Source organism: Mustelus asterias, chromosome 4 (assembly GCF_964213995.1).
Source record: "Mustelus asterias chromosome 4, sMusAst1.hap1.1, whole genome shotgun sequence".
Taxonomy (NCBI): Eukaryota; Metazoa; Chordata; class Chondrichthyes; order Carcharhiniformes; family Triakidae; genus Mustelus; species Mustelus asterias.
Window position 1 is genome coordinate 73,406,501 of NC_135804.1, and position 24,472 is coordinate 73,430,972.

The window sequence follows — 24,472 nt, forward strand, 5'->3', positions numbered from 1 at the left end:
CCCTAAACCTCTCACGCTCCAGAGAAAAAAGTCTCAGTCTATTCAGCCTCTCCCTCTAACTTAAACCATCAAGTTCCGGTAGCGTCCTACACTCGTTTTAAACTTTCATTAAAGTTTGCATCTTTTCTACACTCTTTTTAATTTAATAATATACTTTCTATAATAGGGTGATCAGAACTGTACACAGCATTCCAAGTGTGACCTTACTAATGTCTTGTACAATTTCAACAGGACGTCTCAACTCTTGTATTCAATGTTCTGACTAATGAAACCAAGCATGCCAAATGCCTTCTTCACCACTCTGTCCACCTGTGACTCCACTTTCAAGGAGCTATGAACCTGTACCCCTAGATCACTTTCTATAACTCTCCCCAATACCCTACCATTAACTGACTAAGTCCTGCCCTGGTTCAATCTACCAAAATGCATCTCCTCACATTTATCTAAATTAAACTCCGTCTGCCATTCATCAGCCCACTGGCCCAATTGATCAAGATTCCATTGCAATCCTAGATAACCTTCTTCACTGTCCACTACGCCACCAATCTTGGTGTCATCTACATAGGGAGCCCAAAATGAAACATTTGTATCGCCCTGGATGGCACAGTGGTTGTTAGCACTGCTGCCTCACAGCGCCAGGGATCCGGGTTCAATTCCCGGCTTGGGTCACTGTCTGTGTGGAGTTTGCACATTCTCCCCGTGTCTGCATGGGTTTCCTCTGGGTGCTCCGGCTTCCTTCCACAGTCCAAAGATGTGTGGGTTAGGTGGATTGGCCATGCTACATTGCCCCTTAGTGTCAGGGGGACTAGCTAGGGTAAATGCATGGGGTTATGGGGATAGGGCATGGGTGGGATTGTGGTCAGTGCAGACCTGATGGGCCGAATGGCCTCCTTCTGCACTGTAGGATTCTATGAAAGGCCAAGCAGCTGGGATACCAAGACAACAAGTTTTTGAATTTTTGAATTCAGCCAACAAATTTGAATTCGGCACTTATACCAAGAACCCATTAAATTTAAATCTGATGGTTTTGACAACCTAGGACCAATCCTATTGTGAGAAATATTGATGTGTCATCACAGGTATAAAAGAAGAGGGCAGTGGGTCAAAAAAGGGAGAGCAACTGCCACCTGCCATAGTTCACCACTCTTAGCTCAAAGCACCAGCTAGATAGCAAAGGTACCAAAGAAGAAAGAAGCTCCAGACAGAAGAAGCAACAGAGAAGGGCCAGAATATTTTGGAAGCCACAAAACTGGTTGTAATTTAGAGAGCAACAAAATTTTATTTTTTGTTAATGAATGGGAATTGTATTTACTGGAACAGCATACCATTAGAATCTTGTTTTATTTGGTTTGTTAATAGTTTAGTAAAGTTGTTCACTGTTAGTTGGATAAATAAATTGTTCCGTGTTAATTTTAGAGTGAGTGTCAGGAATCTTTTTTTATCTAACCACCAGGGGATGCTGAAGAGCAGGTCACACCACTTCACACACTTTTTACAGATTATGAGGTGAGGTACTCCTCTTTGGGTGTTTTGACATTCGTTCTCGGTTGGGGGGGTGGAATCAACCTCTGCTTTATAATACATTTAGTTTAGAAAGACAGAAAAAGATGACACTTGTAGAATTAGCAAACAGGCTAAAATCAGGTTTAACCAGGGGTAATAAGAAAGCTGAAATTGTAACGGAGTTAGCCAAGCATTTAGGTATATCAGAAAAACTGTCAAGTTTAGTGGAGTTAGAAAAAATTAAATTGCAAATGAGACAATTGGAGTTAGAAAGTGTACTTAAAAAGCTGGAGTTAGAAGAAAGAGAAAAAGAGAGGAAGGCCCTAGCAGAAGGAGAGAAGGAAAATGAGAGAGAATAAAGAGAGAGGAAGGCCCTAGCAGGAGAAAGAGAGAGAGAAAAAGAGAAAGAGAGAGGAAGGCCCTAACAGAAGATAAAGAAAGGGAAAGATTGTTTGAGCTGGAATAGGTAAAGTTGGAACTTGAAGCAAAAAGACTTCAAATGAAGGAAGTTAAAGTGCAAGATAGAAGTGATGATGGTCAAACTCATCATAGCCAACCGCCAGGCTGGGATATATTAAAATACGTCCAAACATTACCAAAATTTGAAGCAAAAGATGCAGAAGCCTTTTTCATTTCCTTTGGGAAATTGGCTACACAGATGAATGGCCAGAGGAGATGTGGGTAATGTTAATTCAAGCTGGTAGGCAGGGCTACTGAGGTGTTTGCAGCGCTGTCAGAAGAGGTGTCAGGAAAATAAGAAGTTAAAAGGGCTATTTTGAGTGTCTACGAATTGGTACCAGAAGCATATAAAGAACGATTCAGAAATGTAAGGAAGGAACCAGGTCAGACTTAGATGAAGTTTGAAAGAATTAAACAGAGCAACTTTAATCGATGGGTGAGAGCTTAAAAATAGAAAAGACATACGAGGCTCTTAGAGATATTATTCTGCTGGAGGAATTTAAAAACTCACTTCCAGAAATGATAAGAACTCATGCTGAGGAGCAGAGAGTTCAAACAGCGAGAAGAGCTGCAGAGATAGCAGATGAATGCACATTAGTGCATAAATTGAAATCTAGCTTCCGACAGCAATTTCATTCCGTGAGGGATAGAAATTGGAAAAGAGGGAGATCCTGCAATGAAAAACAAAAAGTACATCCCACTGGGAACAGTTTACAACATGTGAAAAAAGAAACTCAAGAGGGTAGAAAAGGGGTGAAAGACCTCAGGTGTTTTCACTGTAATAAGGTGGGACACACAAAGTCACAGTGCTGGTGGCTTAAGAAAAGCACTGGAAAAAGGATGTGGTAAAAGAGGTTCAACCAGTGGGATTAGTTGAGGTAGTGAAGTAAAACCCAAGAGAAGTCGAGGAGCTGGAGTATACGGCTGGATAGTAAGATAGCGCCCGATCTTTTCAAAGGCTTCACCTGCGTGGGTAAGATTTACTCAGGTAGAACAGGGGGAGTAGGTAAAGAAGTTAAAATATTGAGAGATGAAAATGTTTGCATTCCTTCTGAAATATTGCCTGAAATAAATGGAGAGAGTAGTGTTCCCTTATGTAAAATAAGATTAGAAAGTGCAATCAAGACTGGGGAAGTGAGAATGGGAATGATGGAAAACTTGGCTATTCCATAAATACAATTTATTCTTGGAAATAGTTGGGGTAGTGAAGTAAAGTTGGAAACTGCTGGGCCTCTGACGGAAATCTTTGTCGCTTCTTTGGACACGGGTGAGGTCCCTGAGGATTGGAGGATAGCGAATGTGGTCCCGTTGTTTAAGAAGGGTAGCAGGGATAACCCAGGAAATTATAGGCTGGTGAGCTTGACGTCCGTGGTAGGGAAGTTGTTGGAGAGGATTCTTAGAGACAGGATGTATGTGCATTTAGAAAGGAACAATCTCATTAGTGACAGACAGCATGGTTTTATAAGAGAGAGGTTGTGCCGTACAAATTTGGTGGAGTTTTTTGAGGAAGTGACAAAAACGGTTGAAGAAGGAAGGGCCATGGATGTCGTCTATATGGATTTCAGTAAGGCATTTGACAGAAAGTCCCACATGGCAGGTTGGTTAAGAAGGTTAAGGCTCATGGGATACAAGGAGAAGTGGCTGGATGGGTGGAGAACTGGCTTGGCCATAGGAGACAGAGGGTAGTGGTCGAAGGGTCTTTTTCCGGCTGGAGGTCTGTGACCAGTGGTGTTCCGCAGGGCTCTGTACTGGGACCTCTGCTATTTGTGATATACATAAATGATTTGGAAGAAGGTGTAACTGGTGTAATCAGCAAGTTTGCGGATGACACGAAGATGGCTGGACTTGCAGATAGCGAAGAGCATTGTCGTGCAATACAGCAGGATATAGATAGGCTGGAAAATTGGGCGGAGAGGTGGCAGATGGAGTTTAATCCGAATAAATGCGAAGTGATGCATTTTGGATGAAATAATGTAGGGAGGAGTTATACAATAAATGGCAGAGTCATTAGGAGTATAGAAACACAGAGGGACCTAGGTGTGCAAGTCCACAAATCCTTGAAGGTGGCAACACAGGTGGAGAAGGTGGTGAAGAAGGCATATGGTATGCTTGCCTTTATAGGACGGGGTATAGAGTATAAAAGCTGGAGTCTGATGATGCAGCTGTATAGAACGCTGGTTAGGCCACATTTGGAGTACTGCGTCCAGTTCTGGTCGCCGCATACCAGAAGGACGTGGAGGTGTTCGAGAGAGTGCAGAGAAGGTTTACCAGGATGTTGCCTGGTATGGCGGGTCTTAGCTATGAGGAGAGATTGGGTAAACTGGGGTTGTTCTCCCTGGAAAGACGGAGAATGAGGGGAGATCTAATAGAGGTGTACAAGATTATGAAGGGGATAGATAGGGTGAACGGTGGGAAGCTTTTTCCCAGATCAGAAGTGACGTTCACGAGGGGTCACGGGCTTAAGGTGAGAGGGGCGAAGTATAACTCAGATATTAGAGGGATGTTTTTTACACAGAGGGTGATGGGGGCCTGGAATGCGCTGCCAAGTAGGGTGGTGGAGGCAGGCACGCTGACATCGTTTAAGACTTACCTGGATAGTCACATGAGCAGCCTGGGAATGGAGGGATACAAACGATTGGTCTAGTTGGACCAAGGAGCGGCACAGGATTGGAGGGCCGAAGGGCCTGTTTCCTGTGCTGTACTGTTCTTTGTTCTTTGAAATGATATAGCTGGATCACAGGTGGGAATGATGCCCATTGTAGTGGACAAGCCAAAAGAAAACCAGGGATTTGAGGAGTTAAAAGAAAAATACCTTGGAATGTTTCTGGACTGTATGGTGACAAGATCCCACAGTCATAATTTAAAACAGGAGGGGAGAACAAAAGAGAAAGATGAAGGAGTTGAGGTCCAGTTAACTGATACTCTGATGAAATGGTAAAGGAAATACCTAAGCAGGTATAGGATCAGGCAGAAGTGGTTAGTTCTGAAAGATTAATGGAGTTACAACAGAAAGATGAGACAATAAAGAATTTATGTCATAAAGTCTACTCGGAAAAGGAATCAGAGTATTCCTGTGGAGAGGGATTTGAAGTTAGTTAGAATAGTAAGTAAAGGGTTAAGATGATTAGAGATGTTGAACAGTTTGATCATGTGTGGATGCTTTTAACTGATAATGAAAAGTTTTATGGAATGTAATGTATCTTAATTTTTTTTTAATGAATCATGATTTTAAATGTGGAAGATTTTATGTTTAAATTAAAAAGAATGTAGTAATGTGTTTTAAACATTTTAAATGAATTTGTATGAGTCAAATATGCAAATGCTGCAGATATGGATCCAAAAGTTCATGACTTGATCAGTAGTAACACAAATGTTTCAAGTAAAGAACAAATAATGTAACATTACACACAGAATACAATAGAATTAGTTGACAAAGCATATGAAAGTGTCAAATCGTCATGCCCTTTCGGGAAGGAAATCTGCCATCCTTACACGGTCTGACCTACATTCGGCTCCAGAGCCACAGCAATATGGTTGACTTTCAACTGCCCTCCCAAGAGTAACTAGGGATGGAAAATAAATGCTGACTAGCCAGCGACACCCATGTCACACAAATTAATAAATGAATAAAAAATCTCTGGACCCAAGGTTTATGCTATCAGAAGCTTTGGCAATTGTCACAGATAATACAAAAAAGGAATGGCATCTTCAGATTGTGCCAAATAGGTGGGAATCAGATATTGGGATGGACCAATAAAAATATCACTGCATCAGGTGGCGTATTGCAATTGACTGAGACATTTGACATGATAAAGACTGACAATTTAATAAGCAATTAAATCGAATTAAGCTAATTAGTAGGAAAGGCTTAGATAAGAATTGTATTGACTTTTGGCACAAAAGGCTTTGGAAGGCTTTGTGGTACTCTGTGCTGCTTGGCAATCTGAGGATCTACCTTCGGCCATTGTTTTATGTTCTTGTCTGTTTATGCAAGTTCCACATGTTTTTAATAAATTTTGGTATGCTTTAAAACTGAAGGATTATGCCTTTGCGAGATTTAATTTTCAAAATGCTTAGTTTTTCAAAGGAATCAGGCCATCATTCAAAAAATCCCCACTTCAATTCCAGAATGCTATTACCTCAAGGATAAAATCTTAAGGCGGAAATGGAGACCTTGGCAGGTTAGTGCAGATGAGAAATTGTGTTGCCGGTAGAATACAGTAAAGTTAAAGTTTATTTATTAGTCACAAGTAAGGCTTACATTAAGATGCAATGAAGTTACTGTGAAATTCAGGACGTATTGCAGGGAGCACACAAATTACAAGAGGTCACCTCGGAGTGAGGAAGAGTCAGGCTAAGATACAGAAGCATTTTTATTGGCTTGGATTACATAAAGATGCGGTTGAATTTTGCCGTACTGGTCATACGTGTCAGATGGTAGGAAAGCCACAAGCAATGATAAAACCAGCGCCTTTGATGCCAAGTCCCGCATTTGAAGGACCTTTTACATGGGTGATCATTGATTGTGTAGGTCCCCTCCCTAAAACCAGTATTTGCTAACCGTAATGGATTTGTCTACTAGGTTTTCAGAGTCAATTCCATTACAGAATGCCATGGCAAAAAAGGTTGTGGAGGAGTTGCTCGCTTTCTTTACCTGTTATGGATTACCCAGGGAGAGTCAGTCAGACCAAGGGTCCAATTTTACTGCCAAATTATTTGAGGAGGTCATGGCGAGATGGGGCATCAAACAATTTACATCGAGTGCGTACCATCCTGAATCCCAGGGAGCATTGGAAAGGTGGCATCAGACCCTAAAGACCATGTTGAGGGCTTATTGCCAGGATTACCCATATGATTGGGATAAAGGTATCCCATTTATATTATTTGCTATTCGAGATGCTCCGAATGAATCGACTCAATTTATTCCACTTGAATTGATATTTGGATCTGAAGTAAGAGGACCTTTAAAATTAATTAAGGAAAAGTTGGTGGGTCCGAAGTCAGAGATCTCACAGTTGGATTATGTATCTGAGGTTAGAGAAAGATTAAACAGAGTAGGTGAATTAGCTAGGCAACAGTTGAAGGTGGCACAGCACCTAATGAAGCAAGAAGCAGATAAGAAATCTAAAATTTGTTCATTTACCTGTAGGGATAATGTATTGGTGCTATTACCAGTGGTAGGAGGTCCCTTCAAAGGAAGGTTTAGTGGTCCCTGTCAGATTGAGAAGTTGTTAAGTCAGGAGAATTATCTGGAAAGATGCCAGATAGGGAAAAAATGTATAGGCTATGTCATGTGAATGTGTCGAAACAGGACTATGACAGGGAAAGGGAACAGGAAAAACAGGTATTAGTTACTGCCACTCAGAGTGAGGAATCAAATCCAGGCGATTTGGATTTTGATGTGCCTCAGAATAAATTGAATAATGAAGTCCTGAAGGAATGGAATAGGGTAGTGTGAGCTATCAGTCCCAGGAACAGAGAACTGAACTGTTACTTGTTATAATGTAACAAGACTTGTTACAGTGCTGTGAGGACCTATGCAGAAATAGAATGGGGAGGACAAATGCTATAATACATGAGGTTGATGTTGGGAATGCTATTCCAATAAAACCACACCCCTATCGGCTTAATCCTCTCAAAGCAGCACAGATTCAGAAGGGAGTGGAAGTGATGCTACATCATAGAGCCGAATCAAAGCGAGTGGAGTTCACCGATTGTGTTGGTTCCCAAACTTGATGATACTCAATGATTCTGTGTAGATTATCAGAAGGTCAATGCTGTGACTAAATCTGACTCTCACCGAATTCCAAGGCTGGAGGATTGTGTGGATAAAGTAGGACAAGCCACTTACGTCACAAAGTTGGACTTACTTCACTGCTACTGGCAAGTACCTTTGTCGGAGACAGCAAAAGAAGTTTCTGCTTTCGTAACCCCAAATGGGCTATATCAATTTAAAGTAATGCCCTTAGGGATGGAAAACACACCAGCCACTTTTCAAAGGCTTAAGAACAGAGTTGTTGCAGGATTGACTAATTGTGCTGTCTACATAAATGACTTAGTGATCATCAGCCATTCGTGAAAAGATCACATGAAGCTCTTTGAGAGACTGTAGGAGGCAAAGTTGGTCATTAACTTGGCAAATACAGAATTGGTGAAAGTGGAAGTGATATTCTTAGGACACAAGATTGGATATGGACGGATGACACCGAGAAACGTGAAGATGAAGGCCATCAAGGAACTTCCAAGATCATCCTCGAAGAAGGAAGTGCTACAATATTTGGGACTGAGCGGAAATTTGGACCCACTTTAGTAGCATAGTGGCACCGTTAACGGACTTGTTAAAAAATAACATGAAATTTTGGTGGACAGAACAATGTTAGGGGGCAGTTGGGAATTTAAAAGTAGTGTTAACCACTGCACCCATTTTAGCCACACAAAATGTTTTGAAACCCTTCAAAGTTGCCATTGACTCAAGCGATGTACAGTAAAAAGTCTCATAACACCAGGTGAAAGTCCAACAGGTTCATTTGGAATCACGAGTTTTCGGAGCGCTGCTCCTTCATCAGGTGAGTCCTGTTGGACCTCAAACTGGTGTTGAGAGACTTGTAACTGTGCACCCCCCCCCCCCACCTCACCCCAGTCCAACGTTGGCATCGCCGCATCATGACAAGCAATGTAGGTCTCAGGGAGACGAGAGGGGAAATTGCTGGGCCTCTGACAGAAATCTTTGTCGCTTCTTTGGACACGGGTGAGGTCCCTGAGGATTGGAGGATAGCGAATGTGGTCCCGTTGTTTAAGAAGGGTAGCAGGGATAACCCAGGAAATTATAGGCCGGTGAGCTTGACGTCCGTGGTAGGGAAGTTGTTGGAGAGGATTCTTAGAGACAGGATGTATGTGCATTTAGAACGGAACAATCTCATTAGTGACAGACAGCATGGTTTTGTAAGAGGGAGGTCGTGCCTTACAAATTTGGTGGAGTTTTTTGAGGAAGTGACAAAAACGGTTGATGAAGGAAGGGCCGTGGATGTCGTCTATATGGATTTCAGTAAGGCATTTGACAAAGTCCCACATGGCAGGTTGGTTAAGGCTCATGGGATACAAGGAGAAGTGGCTCGATGGGTGGAGAACTGGCTTGGCCATAGGAGACAGAGGGTAGTGGTCGAAGGGTCTTTTTCCGGCTGGAGGTCTGTGACCAGTGGTGTTCCGCAGGGCTCTGTACTGGGACCTCTGCTATTTGTGATATATATAAATGATTTGGAAGAAGGTGTAACTGGTGTAATCAGCAAGTTTGCGGATGACACGAAGATGGCTGGAATTGCGGATAGCGAAGAGCATTGTCGGGCAATACAGCAGGATATAGATAGGCTGGAAAATTGGGCGGAGAGGTGGCAGATGGAGTTTAATCCGGATAAATGCGAAGTGATGCATTTTGGAAGAAATAATGTAGGGAGGAGTTATGCAATAAATGGCAGAGTCATCAGGAGTATAGAAACACAGAGGGACCTAGGTGTGCAAGTCCACAAATCCTTGAAGGTGGCAACACAGGTGGAGAAGGTGGTGAAGAAGGCATATGGTATGCTTGCCTTTATAGGACGGGGTATAGAGTATAAAAGCTGGAGTCTGATGATGCAGCTGTATAGAACGCTGGTTAGGCCGCATTTGGAGTACTGCGTCCAGTTCTGGTCGCCGCACTACCAGAAGGACGTGGAGGCGTTAGAGAGAGTGCAGAGAAGGTTTACCAGGATGTTGCCTGGTATGGAGGGTCTTAGCTATGAGGAGAGATTGGGTAGACTGGGGTTGTTCTCCTTGGAAAGACGGAGAATGAGGGGAGATCTGATAGAGGTATACAAGATTATGAAGGGTATAGATAGGGTGAACAGTGGGAAGCTTTTTCCCAGGTCGGAGGTGACGATCACGAGGGGTCACGGGCTCAAGCTGAGAGGGGCGAAGTATAACTCAGACATCAGAGGGACGTTTTTTACACAGAGGGTGGTGGGGGCCTGGAATGCGCTGCCAAGTAGGGTGGTGGAGGCAGGCACGCTGACATCGTTTAAGACTTACCTGGATAGTCACATGAGCAGCCTGGGAATGGAGGGATACAAACGATTGGTCTAGTTGGACCAAGGAGCGGCACAGGCTTGGAGGGCCGAAGGGCCTGTTTCCTGTGCTGTACTGTTCTTTGTTCTTTGTGTTGGAGCTGTGTTATTACAGGAGGATGATTGTGGAATTGAAAGGCCAATCGGTTATTTTTCAAAAAAACTCACGTGTCCACCAGAAAAAATATTCAGCCATTGAAAAGTTATTGAGTTTGGGAATGGCCTGACAACATTTTAATGTTTATGTTGCAAACAATGCATTAGAGGCAAATGTGTATACCGATCACAATCCTTTGACATTTCTGGCAAGATATAAGGACAAAAACACCAGATTATTTCATTGGGAGTCTCATGTTACAAGCATTAATTTACAGATTGTATATGGTGCGGGTTGTGAGAATATTATTGTGGATGCTTTATCACAAGTTTAAAAAAATGTTTATATAAGATAGAATGATAGTATCCAATGTTACATATAAATAGAATTAGTATAAAATATGAAACTCTAGGTTAATGAGCTATGGATCTCGTAATATAATGAGGTTAAGGTTTTAAAAAAATGAAGCCATCTTTTCATGATGATAGATCATTTTTTTCTTAAGGGGAGAAGTGTTGCGAAGTTGGGTAGAGTAATTGTAGACTGGTGTTTGTAAAATTATAAAATGCTAGGGAGAAAGCATTGCATGGTCCCTGTACAATGTGGTGCTCTTTCTGTGCTTAAAGTGTTTTTTAAAAATTAAGTACATAGGGATCCCAAAATGAAACATTTGTATCAAAAGGCTAAGCAGCAGGGTTACCAAGCAACAGGCTTTGAATTTTTTTGAATTCAACCAATAAATTTGAATTTGGCACCTAGATATCAAGAGCCTTTTAAATTAAATCTGATGGTTTTGACAACCTAGGACCAATCCTATTGTGGGAAATATTGATAAGTCATCACAGGTATAAAAGAAGAGGGCAGTGGAACAAAAAGGAGAGAGCAATTGCCACCTGCCACAGCACCATCTAGACAGCAAAGTTACCAAAGAAGAAAGAAGCTCCAGACAGAAGAATCAACAGAGAAGGCCCAGAATATTCCAAAAGACACAAAACCTGGATGTAATTTAGTGAGTAACTAAATTCTATTTTTTTTTCATGAGTGGGAATTGTATTTATTGGAACAGCATACCATTAGAATCTTGTTTTATTCAGTTTGTTAATAGTTTAGTCAAGTGTTCACTGTTAGTTAAATGAGCAAATTGTTACATGTTGATTTTAGAGTGTGTGTCTGGGATGTATTTTGTATTTAACCACTAAGATGATCAGAATCACATCACTTCACACTTTTTTACAGATTGAGGCGAGGTACTCCTCTTTGGGTGTTGGTGTTAATTCTCAGAGGGGAGGGATCAACCTCCACTTTATAACAAATATATATACATACTAATAGTGTGAAATTAGGGGTTTTGAAAATGAAGCAATCTTTTCACATTGCTGGTTCATTTCTTAGGTGCGATGATACTGTGCCTTTAAGTAATGTATTTATATCACGTTTCTTATGAGGGGCATGTTTAGAATTCAGCTCTGTTTTACATGGTGCCAATTTGTCTGCACCAGCAGCTTACATGCTGAGAATTCAGGCTCATGACTGTTTTTAGCTAGGAATGTATTTGTATTAATCTGAGTTAATGCATTTTTGTTCATTTTGGCTTTTCTCCTGGGGTTTCAGAGTAGAGTTTTGATTAGGTTGATTGACAGAGGCAGTCATGTGAATGAGTAGAGCTAAGCTTGAAGGAAAAACACACAGTTCTCTTACTTTAGAACTGTCAGTTTCTGCCTGGACTTGAAAGAAGCAAGAGGTGTCTGTTTGTCTTTCTCTCTCTGGAGGCTGCTGTCCGGGGCTGTCAGAACACAGGCGTGTCTCTCTCTCTCTCTCTAGAGGTGTTCAAAAGGCTCAAGGACTGTTAGCAAATACAAGCACGTAAGCCTATGTGTTGCTAACTGATTTTGAAGAGGAGTTTGAATCTAAGAGGAATGTTGCTTGAATTGGAACTAATAGAGAGAGGTTAGCAGTTAAGAATTATATCTTGTCATGTTTAAGGATTTCAATAGGCACAAGTTAAACTAATTCATGCGTTACAGCTAAACTATTGTTAAATAAAATTTGTTTTGAGAAAAGCTTCCTAGTATGTCAGTAGAATCGCACATGGAATGAAACACCTTATCTTCACACATGCCAAAATTGAAAAACTGTTGGGATCTAGTCGAGCTTCATTATATACTTTAGGGTTTCTGCTCTGGTACCATAACACCGCTATCCACTCTGATCAAGACTTCCTTGAAAAATTCTAATAAATTGTCAAACATAGAATCCCTACAATGCAGAAGGCGGCCATTCGGCCCATCGAGCCTGCACCAAAATAATCCCACCCAGGCTCTATTCCCGCAATCCCATTTATCCCACTAATTCCCCTGACACCAAAGGGGCAATTTAGCATGGCCAATCCACCTAACCCACACAGCTTTGAACATGATTTCATGAAGCCATGCTGCCTCTGCTTGATTAGATTATGATTCTCCAAATATACAGCTATTACTTCCTTAATAATGGATTCCAATAATTTTTGCCATGGTAAATGCGTAGGATTACAGGAGATAGGGTGGAAGTTTGGGTCTGGGTAAGATTCTCATCCAAAAAGTTGGTGCAGACTCAATGGGCCGAACAGCCTCCTTCTACACCGCTGGGATGCTACGAATTTTAGGATCCAAGGATACAAGCCATCAGGGCCGGGAGACTTATCTGCCTTTAGTCTCATTAATCTGTCTAATACCTTTGAGGTCCTACTTTTCAACTTATTTCCTAACCTCCTATATAAGGCTTTTAGAACCTTATCCTTTTTTAAAAACCTATTCATTAGTACCAATGCGTACCACAACCACTGGCTGTTCACCCTCCCCCTCCAAATTGTCCTGTAGATGCTTTGAGACATCCTTGACTCTAACTCCAGGGAAGCAACATGCCATCCTGGAGTGTTGTTTGCGGCCATAGAAACATTTATCTTTTCCCCTTACAACTATAACTATTGCATTCTCACACTTTCTCCTCCTCTCCCCATGCAGCTGAGCCAACTATGGTGCAACAAATTTGGCTGTTACTGCTTTTACATGAAAGAAATGCAGTGGAATGGCTGCAGGGGCATTCTCTAAATATCTGAAAAGGGAAGCATGTGCAGAGATGTGGATAGAGGGCAGGGGAGTGACAGGACGTGAACTGCTCTTTAGGAGGGCCAGCACAGATACAATGGGCCAAATGGTCTTCTTCTGTGCTGTACAGCTAGTCACTATGCCCAACTCCACTTCCCATTTGATAACCCATATCAGTTTCCTCCATGTACTTCTAATTCCAATTGCTTCCCAAGGTTCTCCTGCAGTCCTTCTTGTTCCTCCCAACCCCCACCCAATACTCCTAAAGTCAAACTTCCCTGTGCTCCCCCACGCCCCCCCCCCCATCAAAACTCAAATCCCATCCCATAGTGAAAATTGAATTGAAATATGCTTCACTGTTTTCTCCATCAATACAAGATGGCCTTCTCTTCCTCCAAATAATTCCATCCCTTCACACTCAGACCGTGAAAATAAATTGCACTCAGGGAAAGCAGTATGCAGCTGTTGCCTGTATCATAGCAACAGCTTCAGCAGAGGACAGCAGAAAACTAGATGGAAAACAGCATATAGGATATATGATTGACAGTATTCCTACTATATTGAATATTTGAATACATACCCTCCACAAACCTCTGGTGCCCTCTTCCTGGTAGATATTAATAAAGTTACCGATCATACTCCCCTGACACAGGCCACTTTGAGCCTGCATCCGAATCTAAAAAGAGAAAAGAGACTATATTAGATGTCAGCCAAAAAGAAGCAGTGGAATTGGGCATTGCTCAGTGTGTTTATTATTGAGAACAGATAATTCATCCACAACAGTGAATTATAATAATTTATTCTTGAGAGGAATTTTGACACCAAGAGAAGGGATTTCTCATTTCCACAAATAAAGCTGACATTCAGACCTGTAACTGTGCATGCAGTTCAGCTCTCAGCTGTTGTTGTGCATTCAGAGCTGTTGTGTGCTGTAGCCTGTAGTTCAGCATTCAGACTTTGGTGTTTATGCATTGCAGCCGATACTTCAGCACTCAACCATGGCAACTGACAGTTCAGCATGTAAAAGCCAAGCTAACAATACAGAGCTTCCATTTTATATAAAAAACTTCAAAACACCAAAGGAATCTGACATAAGAAATTCTATAAACAGTCAGCACCTTGCACACCTTCGGGATCTCCCAAAATATTTTGAGCTCAATTGAATACTTTTGTTTTCATAGAACATAGAACAGTACAGCACAGAATAGGCCCTTCGGCCCACGATGTTGTGCCGAGCTTTATCTGAAACCAAGATCAAGCTATCCCACTCCCGATCATCCTGGTGTGCTCCATGTGCATATCCAATAACCACTTAAATGTTCCTAAAGTGTCTGACTCCACTATCACTGCAGGCAGTCCATTCCACACCCCAACCACTCTCTGCGTAAAGAACCTACCTCGGACATCCTTCCTATATCTCCCACCATGAACCCTATAGTTATGCCCCCTTGTAATAGCTCCATCCACCCGAGGAAATAGTCTTTGAACGTTCACTCTATCCATCCCCTTCATCATTTTATAAACCTCTATTAAGTCTCCCCTCAGCCTCCTCCGCTCCAGAGAGAACACCCCTAGCTCCCTCAACCTTTCCTCATAAGACCTACCACCCTCCAAACCAGGCAGCATCTGGTAAATCTCCTTTGCACTCTTTCCAGCGCTTCCACATCCTTCTTATAGTGAGGTGACCAGAACTGCACACAATATTCCAAATGTGGTCTCACCAAGGTCCTGTACAGTTGCAGCATAACCCCATCAATAGGGCGGCATGGTAGCACAGTGGTTAGCACTGCTGCTTCACAGCTCCAGGGACCTGGGTTCGATTCCCGGCTTGGGTCACTGTCTGTGTGGAGTTTGCACATTCTCTTCGTGTCTGCGTGGGTTTCCTCCGGGTGCTCCGGTTTCCTCCCACAGTCCAAAGATGTGCGGGTTAGGTTGATTGGCCATGCTAAAATTGCCCTTAGTGTCCTGGGATGCGTAGGTTAAAGGGATTAATGGGTAAATATGTAGGGGTATGGAGATAGGGCTTGGGTGGGATTGTGGTCGGTGCAGACTCGATGGGCCGAATGGCCTCTCTCTGTGCTGTAGGGTTTCTAAGATTTCTAAGAACCCCACGGCTCTTAAACTCCAACCCCCTGTTAATAAAAGCTAACACACTATAGGCCTCAGTGGAGTTACTGTTATAATGTCGTGAAGCTGACAGTCAAATAAAACACAGCAAGCTCCACAAACATCGATGAGATAGTTAATCAGATAAACTGGTTTAGTGATCATGGTTTGTGGACTAAACGTTGGCCAAGGCATGAGAAGAACACTCCTGCTCTTTTTCAATCCAGCCTTGGGATTTTTATGTTCACCTCCAAAAGCAGTTTCACATCTCAGACGAGCAACAGCCTTTTTACTACACTGCTATATCAACTGAGATTATAGCTCAAGTCTGAAGGACTTGAACCTACTCAGGTGTGAGATTTCCAGCAAATGAGCCCCAGCTGACGCTCTAGTCCAGAAGTACATAAAGTACACTGGGGCAGTGGTTGGTATTGTACAAAACTGATGGGGGGGGGTGATTAATTTTGGTCGGAAGATCACAGACAATATTAAATAAAGGGTGATTCTAAATAGGATGCAGGAGCAGAAGGACCTAGGTATATCTGCGCACAAATCATTGAAGGTGACAGGACAGGTTGAGAGCAATTCAGAAAGCGGATAGTATCTTCAGCTTTACTAATAAGGCATAGAGCACGAGAACAAGGAGGTTATGCTAAAATTGCACAGAACACGGGTTCAGCTTCAGCTGGAGTATCGTGTCCTGTGTTGGTCACCACACTTCATGAAAAGGTATGAAGGCATTGCAGAGAATGCAAAAGAAGTTTATGAGGAAGTTTCCAGCGATGACGAACTTCAGTTAAAGTAGGTAGATTGGAGAAATTTGAGAGGAGATTTGAAAAAGATGTTCAAAATCATGAAGGTTCCAGGCAGACTAGTTGGGGAAAACCTGTTCCCATTGGTGGAAGAAGTGAGAACAAGAGGGCACAGATTTAAGGTAATTGGCAAAAGAAGCAATGGGGACACAAGGAGAAACCTTTCCACACTGAGTGGTTAAGATCTGGAATGCGCTGCCTGAGAACGTGGTTCTAACATTTCTCAAATTCTGCAATTCTGAGATTTTACTTTTGTAACTTTTACTTCAACATGAATTGGAACCAATGCAAATTAATCATGAGCTATCAGGGAAAAGGTACATCAAGTAAAAAAGGTAAATTTCACTTCAGCAGCTGATATAACAAACATACATCTCAAAAAACTGCACCACTCCCTGTAGATATGTGGCACCACGTGTAGTTCTAAAATTCTCTAACTTGGCCTCTGGTTCAGAGAATCACACATTTTCCCACTCAATCAATTCAGCCCTTGGGGTTCCGTTCACTGGCAGATGTATTCCACGTGGGGTTCTCAGAGACAACCCAGGTGGAATTCTCCCAAAAAAACTCGAGTTGAATTCACAAGAAAACTGGAGTAATTCATGGTGTTTTTTTTTCAGTGGGAGTTCACACTAAAATCTCCCACACTCTGTGCAATGCAGAGGCCATATCATTAGATTTCAGGGGGCGGGGGCCTATTCCCACCCAGAAGGCTGAAACCAGTGGGCCTCTGCGCATGCGCAGTGGCCCCGAACTGTCAGCCTCTCATTTGCTGACCAGCTCAATCGCTGGCCAGCTCGGGATCCCTGCAGTGCTGCCCCCTAACACCCCCATGGCCTGATCGCCGCCCCCCCGATCATTCCTGGGCTAGCCTTGACCCCCCACACCCTCCCTTCCTCAAGTCCCGGACCACCCCGATCTAGAGCCCCCCTATTCCCCTCCCACCGCAGTGCCAATCCCCCTCACAGTGCAGACACCCTCTCCCAGGCCACTCCAATCACTGGCCTCCCTCGTGTCCCCATTGATCCCAGTGGCAGAATGGCAGAGTGCCAGTGAGACCCCTCCCCCCCGCCCCCCCCCCCACTCCCCCTAGGCCTCACCCCCATCAGGTCCCCAGATTCCGTCCCCCTTGGCACTGCCCCATGCCTGATGGGCAGTGCCAAGGTGCCCATGCTCAAGGGCCACCACCCCCTGTCGCCCAACCCCTTTGGGGGCCACAATTGCCCCCCGTTCACTCCAGTGGGATTGGGCCACTAGCTCCCCAAAAGTGGGGAGCTTGTGTAAGCCCCTCTGGAGTGAAACATTCTGGTGGGTGGGTGGGAGGGGCCAGCGGGCCCGGAGAATTCAGTAGGCTTGCTAATTAAATTAAAATTAGTGAGATGTATATAAAATTTAAATTACTTACTTGTCTATCCACAGGTTTTCAGCACGGATCTAATGGTGCCGAAGATTCCGCACTGGGAGATGCGCGCGCGCTGCAGGAACACATGCATGAATCCCGCGCATGCCTGGACATGAGATTCTCCCACCCTACTGCGCTAGAAAATAAGGGCAGTGTAGTGGGAGAATTCCCCCCCCCCCCGCCACCCCATGTCCAAATGGCACACACCTGCAGAATCCCCTAAGCTAGGCTTTTGACAGTCTCAATGGCATATTGACGTTTTCACCTTACCACTTTCATAAAACCTGTTAAATGATCTAGTTGGCTCCCAAAAAACTAACACAGCAGTAGTAAAATTCAGAATTCCTGTTCTAACCCTGTCTTCAGCTTTCCACCCTGTTTAACTGCAGTACACCCAATAGCTTGCAAATAAGACCAGAAGACATAGGAGCAGAAATGTGCCTTCTCTGTTCTCTCCTCTTCTGCAGCTTTGTCTGCAGTTCTCCTTTGCGTCTGGTCACATGACTTCCGTATGTTAACTTCCTTGCTGTTGGCACTGCTTCCGCCTCAAAGGTTGCCAGGTCTCATGGAGCACTGCTATTGTTCAAACATATTGCATCCAAACCCTCTGCAAGCACCTCTTCAAAGTATTTTTCAAACAACAGATTTTATAGACATTTTAAAGAAAATACAAGTTTTCTTTACCATGGAATCCCTACAGTGCAGAAAGAGGCCATCTGGCCCATCGAGTCTGTAATGACTCTCCGAAAGAGTCCTCCCCTCCACCCTATCCTCATAACCCAGTGCATTCACCATGGCTCATGCACTTAACCTACACATTTTTGGACACTAAGGGGCAATTTAATATGGCCAAGCAACCCAAACCTGCATACCTTTGGATTGTGGGAAGAAACTGCAGCACCTGGAGGAAACCCACACAGACACGGGGAGAATGTGCAAACTTCACACAGACAGTTACCCAAGGCTGGAATTCAACCACGGGTCCCTGGAGCAGTGCTAACTGCTGCATCTCGATGCCACCTCTACTGTACTGCTTCTGGGTCAAATGTCAGCACAAAATTCCTGGACATGCTGAAAAAGCCTCCAAATGCATTTTTTTCTGAGTCTTGTGAAACTGAGGTCTTCGTGGACTACACATTCCAGGATATCGTCACAAAGTGTTAGGATGCTATTTAACGAAATGTATAGTTTTTGCACAATTCTACAAGTTTCAAGATACCTACAGAAAAGGATAGAAGTAGTCCTGGAATGAAAGTACTAAACTGGGGGAAGACTAACTACGACAGTATTAGGCAGGAGCTAGGGAATGTAGACTGGGGGGTAGCTGTTTGAGGGTAAATCCACATTCGATATGTGGGAGTCTTTTAAAAGTCAGTTGTTAGCAATTCAGGACAAGTATGTCCCTGAAAAATTAAGGATAAAGATGGCAAAATTCAGGAACCCTGAATGATAAGAGAGATTGTGAGCTTAGTGAAAAAGAAGAAGGAGGCACACATAAATTTCAGGAAATTGAAAACGAATAATGCTCTTGAGGAATACATAGATAACAGGAAAGAGCTTAAACAGGGTCTTAGGAGAACTAAAAAGGCCATGAAATGTCCTTGGCAGGCAGGATGAAGGAGAATGCCAAGGCTTTTGAAGTAGGCCATTTTCCAAAAGCCATATTTTTATTATCTTAGAATCTTAGAATCCCTACAGCACAGAAAGAGGCCATTCGGCCCATCGAGTCTGCACCGACCACAATCCCACCCAGGCCCTACCCCCATATATTTACCCACTAATCCCTCTAACCTACGCATCCCAGGACACTAAGGGCAATTTTAGCATGGCCAATCAACCTAACCCGCACATCTTTAGACAAAAGATCCGCTCGAATTTGGATTCCTATAAATATCCAGACCAAATGTGTAACTATTGAGATCAACGTGGCCAAGCCACTGTTTCTGAGCTGGCTACGCGGTTCTCCCTGGGATCCCAGTAATTGTACAATAAAGAAAAACGCTTTGAACCTTGCCTTGCGACTCGACCTCCTTGAATGCACTGGTACAAGGGATTTTTCCCTACAACACTTTTTATGCTTATATGAGGAGGAAGAGGGTAGCTAAGGAAAGGGTGGGTCCACTCAAGGACAGTGGAGGGAATATGTGTGTGGTGCCAGATGAAGTGGGTGAGGTCCTTAGCGAGTATTTTGCATCTGTATTCACACAGGAGAAGGATGTGGTGGATGGTGAGTGTAGAAAGGAGGATGTTGACATTCTAGGACATGTTGAGATAAAAAGGGAGAAGGTTTTGAAAAACATTAAGGTGGACAAGTCCCGAGGGCCAGATAGGATCCATACTGAGAGAGGTGAGGGAAGAAATTGCTGAGGCCTTGGCCAAAATCTTTGTATCTTCTTTAGCCACAGGTGAGGGACCAGAGGATTGGAGAGTAGCTAACATTGTTCCTCTGTTCAAGAAGGGCAGAAGAGACAATCCGGGAAATTACAGACTTGTGAGCCTCACATTTACCAAGATGTTGCCTGGTTTGGAGGATATGAACTATGAAGAAAGGTTGAATAAACTTGGATTGTTTTCATTGGAGCGCCAGAGGATGAGGGGGAATCTGACAGAGGGCTAGGGAACCGTGGTGCACCAAAAAAGTTTCTTTGTTGGTTAAAAAGAAAAAGGAGGCTTATGTTCGGATGAGACGTGAGCACTCGGGTAGTGCACTAGAAAGCTTTAGATTGGCTAAGAGGGAGTTGAAGAGCGAGCTTAGAAGGGCTAAAAGGGGACATGAGAAGACTTTGGCGGATAGGGTTAAAGAGAATCCTAAGGCGTTCTATAGGTATGTCAAGAACAGAAGGTTGGTTAGGGCAAGTTTAGGGCCAGTTATAGATGGCAGAGGGAAGTTATGTGTGGAACCGGAGGAGATTGGTGAAGCATTGAACCAATATTTCTCTTCGGTGTTCACGCAAGGGGACATGAATATAGCTGAGGAGGACACTGGGTTGCAGGGGAGTAGAATAGACAGTATTACAGTTGATAAGGAGGATGTGCAGGATATTCTGGAGGGTCTGAAAATAGATAAATCCCCTGGTCCGGATGGGATTTATCCAAGGATTCTCTGGGAGGCAAGAGAAGTGATTGCAGAGCCTCTGGCTCTGATCTTCAGGTCGTCGTTGGCCTCTGGTATAGTACCAGAAGATTGGAGGTTAGCGAATGTTGTCCCATTGTTTAAGAAGGGGAACAGAGACTTCCCCGGGAATTATAGACCGGTGAGTCTCACTTCTGTTGTCGGCAAGATGTTGGAAAAAATTATAAGGGATAGGATTTATAGTTATTTGGAGAGTAATGAATTGATAGGTGATAGTCAGCATGGTTTTGTGGCAGGTAGGTCGTGCCTTACTAACCTTATTGAGTTTTTTGAGAAAGTGACCAAGGAGGTGGATGGGGGCAAGGCAGTGGACGTGGTATATATGGATTTTAGTAAGGCGTTTGATAAGGTTCACCATGGTAGGCTTCTGCAGAAAATGCAGATGTATGGGATTGGGGGTGATCTAGGAAATTGGATCAGGAATTGGCTAGCGGATAGGAAACAGAGGGTGGTGGTTGATAGTAAATATTCATCATGGAGTGCGGTTACAAGTGGTGTACCTCAGGGATCTGTTTTGGGGCCACTGCTGTTTGTAATATTTATTAATGATCTGGATGAGGGTATAGTTGGGTGGATTAGCAAATTTGCTGATGACACCAAAATCGGTGGTGTGGTAGACAGTGAGGAAGGGTGTCGTAGTTTGCAGGAAGACTTAGACAGGTTGCAAAGTTGGGCCGAGAGGTGGCGGATGGAGTTTAATGCGGAGAAGTGTGAGGTAATTCACTTTGGTAGGAATAACAGATGTGTTGAGTATAGGGCTAACGGGAGGACTTTGAATAGTGTGGAGGAGCAGAGGGATCTAGGTGTATGTGTGCATAGATCCCTGAAAGTTGGGAATCAAGTAGATAAGGTTGTTAAGAAGGCATATGGTGTCTTGGCGTTTATTGGTAGGGGGATTGAATTTAGGAGTCGTAGCGTTATGTTGCAACTGTACACAACTCTGGTGCGGCCGCACTTGGAGTACTGTGTGCAGTTCTGGTCCCCACATTACAGGAAGGATGTGGAGGCTTTGGAGAGGGTGCAGAGGAGGTTTACCAGGATGTTGCCTGGTATGGAGGGGAGATCCTATGAGGAGAGGCTGAGGGATTTGGGATTGTTTTCGCTGGAAAGGCGGCGGCTAAGAGGGGATCTTATTGAAACATATAAGATGATTAGAGGTTTAGATAGGGTGGATAGTGATAGCCTTTTTCCTCTGATGGAGAAATCCAGCACGAGGGGGCATGGCTTTAAATTGAGGGGGGGTAGTTATAGAACCGATGTCAGGGGTAGGTTCTTTACCCAGAGGGTGGTGAGGGATTGGAATGCCCTGCCAGCATCAGTAGTAAATGCGCCTAGTTTGGGGGCGTTTAAGAGATCCGTAGATAGGTTCATGGACGAAAAGAAATTGGTTTAGGTTGGAGGGTCACAGTTTTTTTTTTTTTTAACTGGTCGGTGCAACATCGTGGGCCGAAGGGCCTGTTCTGCGCTGTAATGTTCTATGTTCTATGTTCTAGAGGTTTACAAGATTATGACAGGCTTGAATAGAGTGGATAGTCAAGAGTCTTTTTCTCTGAGTTGAAGGGTCAATTACTTGGGGGCATAGGTTGAAAGCGAGAGGAGGAAAGTTCAGAAGAGATGTAAGGGGCAAGTTTTTCCACACAGAGGATGGTGAATGCCTGGAACATGCTGCCGGAGGTGGTGGTGAAAGCAGATTCAAGAGGCCTCTGGATAGATACATGAATAGGCAGGGAATAGAGGGATATGGACCAGGTAGAGGCAATAAAATATTAGATTAGAGAGGCATCTGTGTTGGCACAGACTTGGTGGGCTGAACGGCCTGTTCCGGTGTTGCACTGTTTTTTCGTGTTCTTTGTTCTTAGAATCAAAACTGCCATGTATTTTGTAATGATGTGGAGATGCCGGCGTTGGACTGGGGTGAACACAGTAAGAGTTTTAACAACACCAGGTTAAAGTCCAACAGGATTATTTGGTAGCAAACACCATTAACTTTCGGAGCGCTGCTCCTTCGACTTTTCCACTCCATCTGACGAAGGAGCAGCGCTCCGAAAGCTAATGGTGTTTGCTACCAAATAAACCTGTTGGACTTTAACCTGGTGTTGTTAAAACTCTTACTATGTATTTTGTAAACCATGTCTGGACAGCACCAAGAACATAGAACAGGACAGCACAGGAACTGAACATGACGCCAAATTCAGCAAATCCCTTTCCCTGCCCTTGGTCCATATCCCTCTATTCCTTGTGTTAAGGTCCAGAAAGAAACTCCAAAGTGTTCCACGGAGCCTGCCTGGATCATAGGTTTTGCATCTTGAATTTGGCTAGGATAAGCAGGAGATGTTTCACTTCAGGTATGATTCAAGTGCAGCTTTTATCAAAGATTACTTAAGAATATAGTTAACATGTATAGTAAGAAAATTAGGAAGAACTTTTATCAATTACAAACAAGAAACAAATAATCATGATAATGTATAACTCTTAACAAAGATATCTACAATGTTCCAATCAAACCAAACCGATAGACAAAAGGCCATTTTCACAGGTTTAACACATCACAGACTAATGCTGACGTGATACTGGAAATTGAGTCCTTTGGTTGCAGAATTGAAAACTTTCAGTCTTCATTCACTCAGAACAGGTTGAAGTCAGAACAGCTTCCTAGAACATCAAGGACTTTCGGCAAACTACTAACAGCAAATCCTTTCCTTCAGGAATGCAAAACCTTGCTTTAAAATCACCAGCAGAATTTCCAAATTAAATAGGGAGACTTCCGTTCAGCTTGCTATCAATCCCTGTTAAAGCCCAACTGCAGCTCCAGCCAAACAGAAAACTGAAAAACTCACTGGGAAAAAACCTGTCCAAAAACATATGACCATGCTTCGAACAATGCAGGACCATGAAACTAGTCCCAGAGTAAACTCAAACAACCCCATTTAAGCCACTGAAGTAGCAAAAGAACATTTCCAGTCAAGCCAGCAACAGTGACATCACTGAAGCTGTGAGCTAATAAAGCACTGACGCTGTAGGAGTTGCAGATTTTTTAAAAAACTCTCTTAAAGATAGTAGCATCACACTTGCATATTCATATGCTTATCTAAAAACACCTCAAACAACCCTTTCATATCTGCCTGCTTCGGCAGCAAGTTCCAGATACCTACTGCCCCTCGCATCTTCTTTGAACTTTCCGCCTCTACCCTAGTATGCATGCCCCCTAGTATTAGACATTTCAATTCTGGGAAAAACATTCTGACTGTCAACCCTATCTATACGTCTCATAACTTTATAGACTCCCATTAGGTCTCCCTTGAGCCTCCTCTACTCCAGAGAAAACAACCCTTGTTTGTCCAGCCTCTCCATATAGCTCATAGACTCCTGGTAAACCTCTTCTGTACCCTCCCCTAAGCCTTCAAATCCTACCTGTAATGTGGCGACCAAAATTGAACGCAATACCAAGTGTGGCCTAACCAAAGTTTTATAAAGTTGCAACATGACATCCTGACTCTTGTACTCAATGCCCCAACCAATAAAGTAAGAAGTCTCACAACACCAGGTTAAAGTCCAACAGGTTTATTTAATAACCAATAAAGGCAAGCATGCCATATGCCTTCTTTATCGCCCTATCTACTTGTGTAGTTACTTTCAGGGAGCTATGGACTTGAACCCCAAGATTCCTCTGTATGTCAATGTTGTTCAGGGCCCTGCCATTAACTGTATACTTACCCTTAACATTTGATCTCCCAAAGTGCAGCACCTCACATTTGCCCAGATTAAACTCCATCTGCCA

General features: G+C 43.3%; 1 protein-coding gene across 1 annotated transcript in view; it reads right to left on the bottom strand.

Moving 5' to 3' along the window:
- Positions 1-24,472, bottom strand: part of slc25a14 (solute carrier family 25 member 14) — a 148,180-nt gene that overhangs the window by 64,642 nt on the left and 59,066 nt on the right. The window contains exon 6 of the mRNA XM_078211201.1: positions 13,822-13,917. Within this exon, the coding sequence (XP_078067327.1) occupies positions 13,822-13,917 (96 nt within the window). The remainder of the gene's footprint in view (positions 1-13,821; positions 13,918-24,472) is intronic.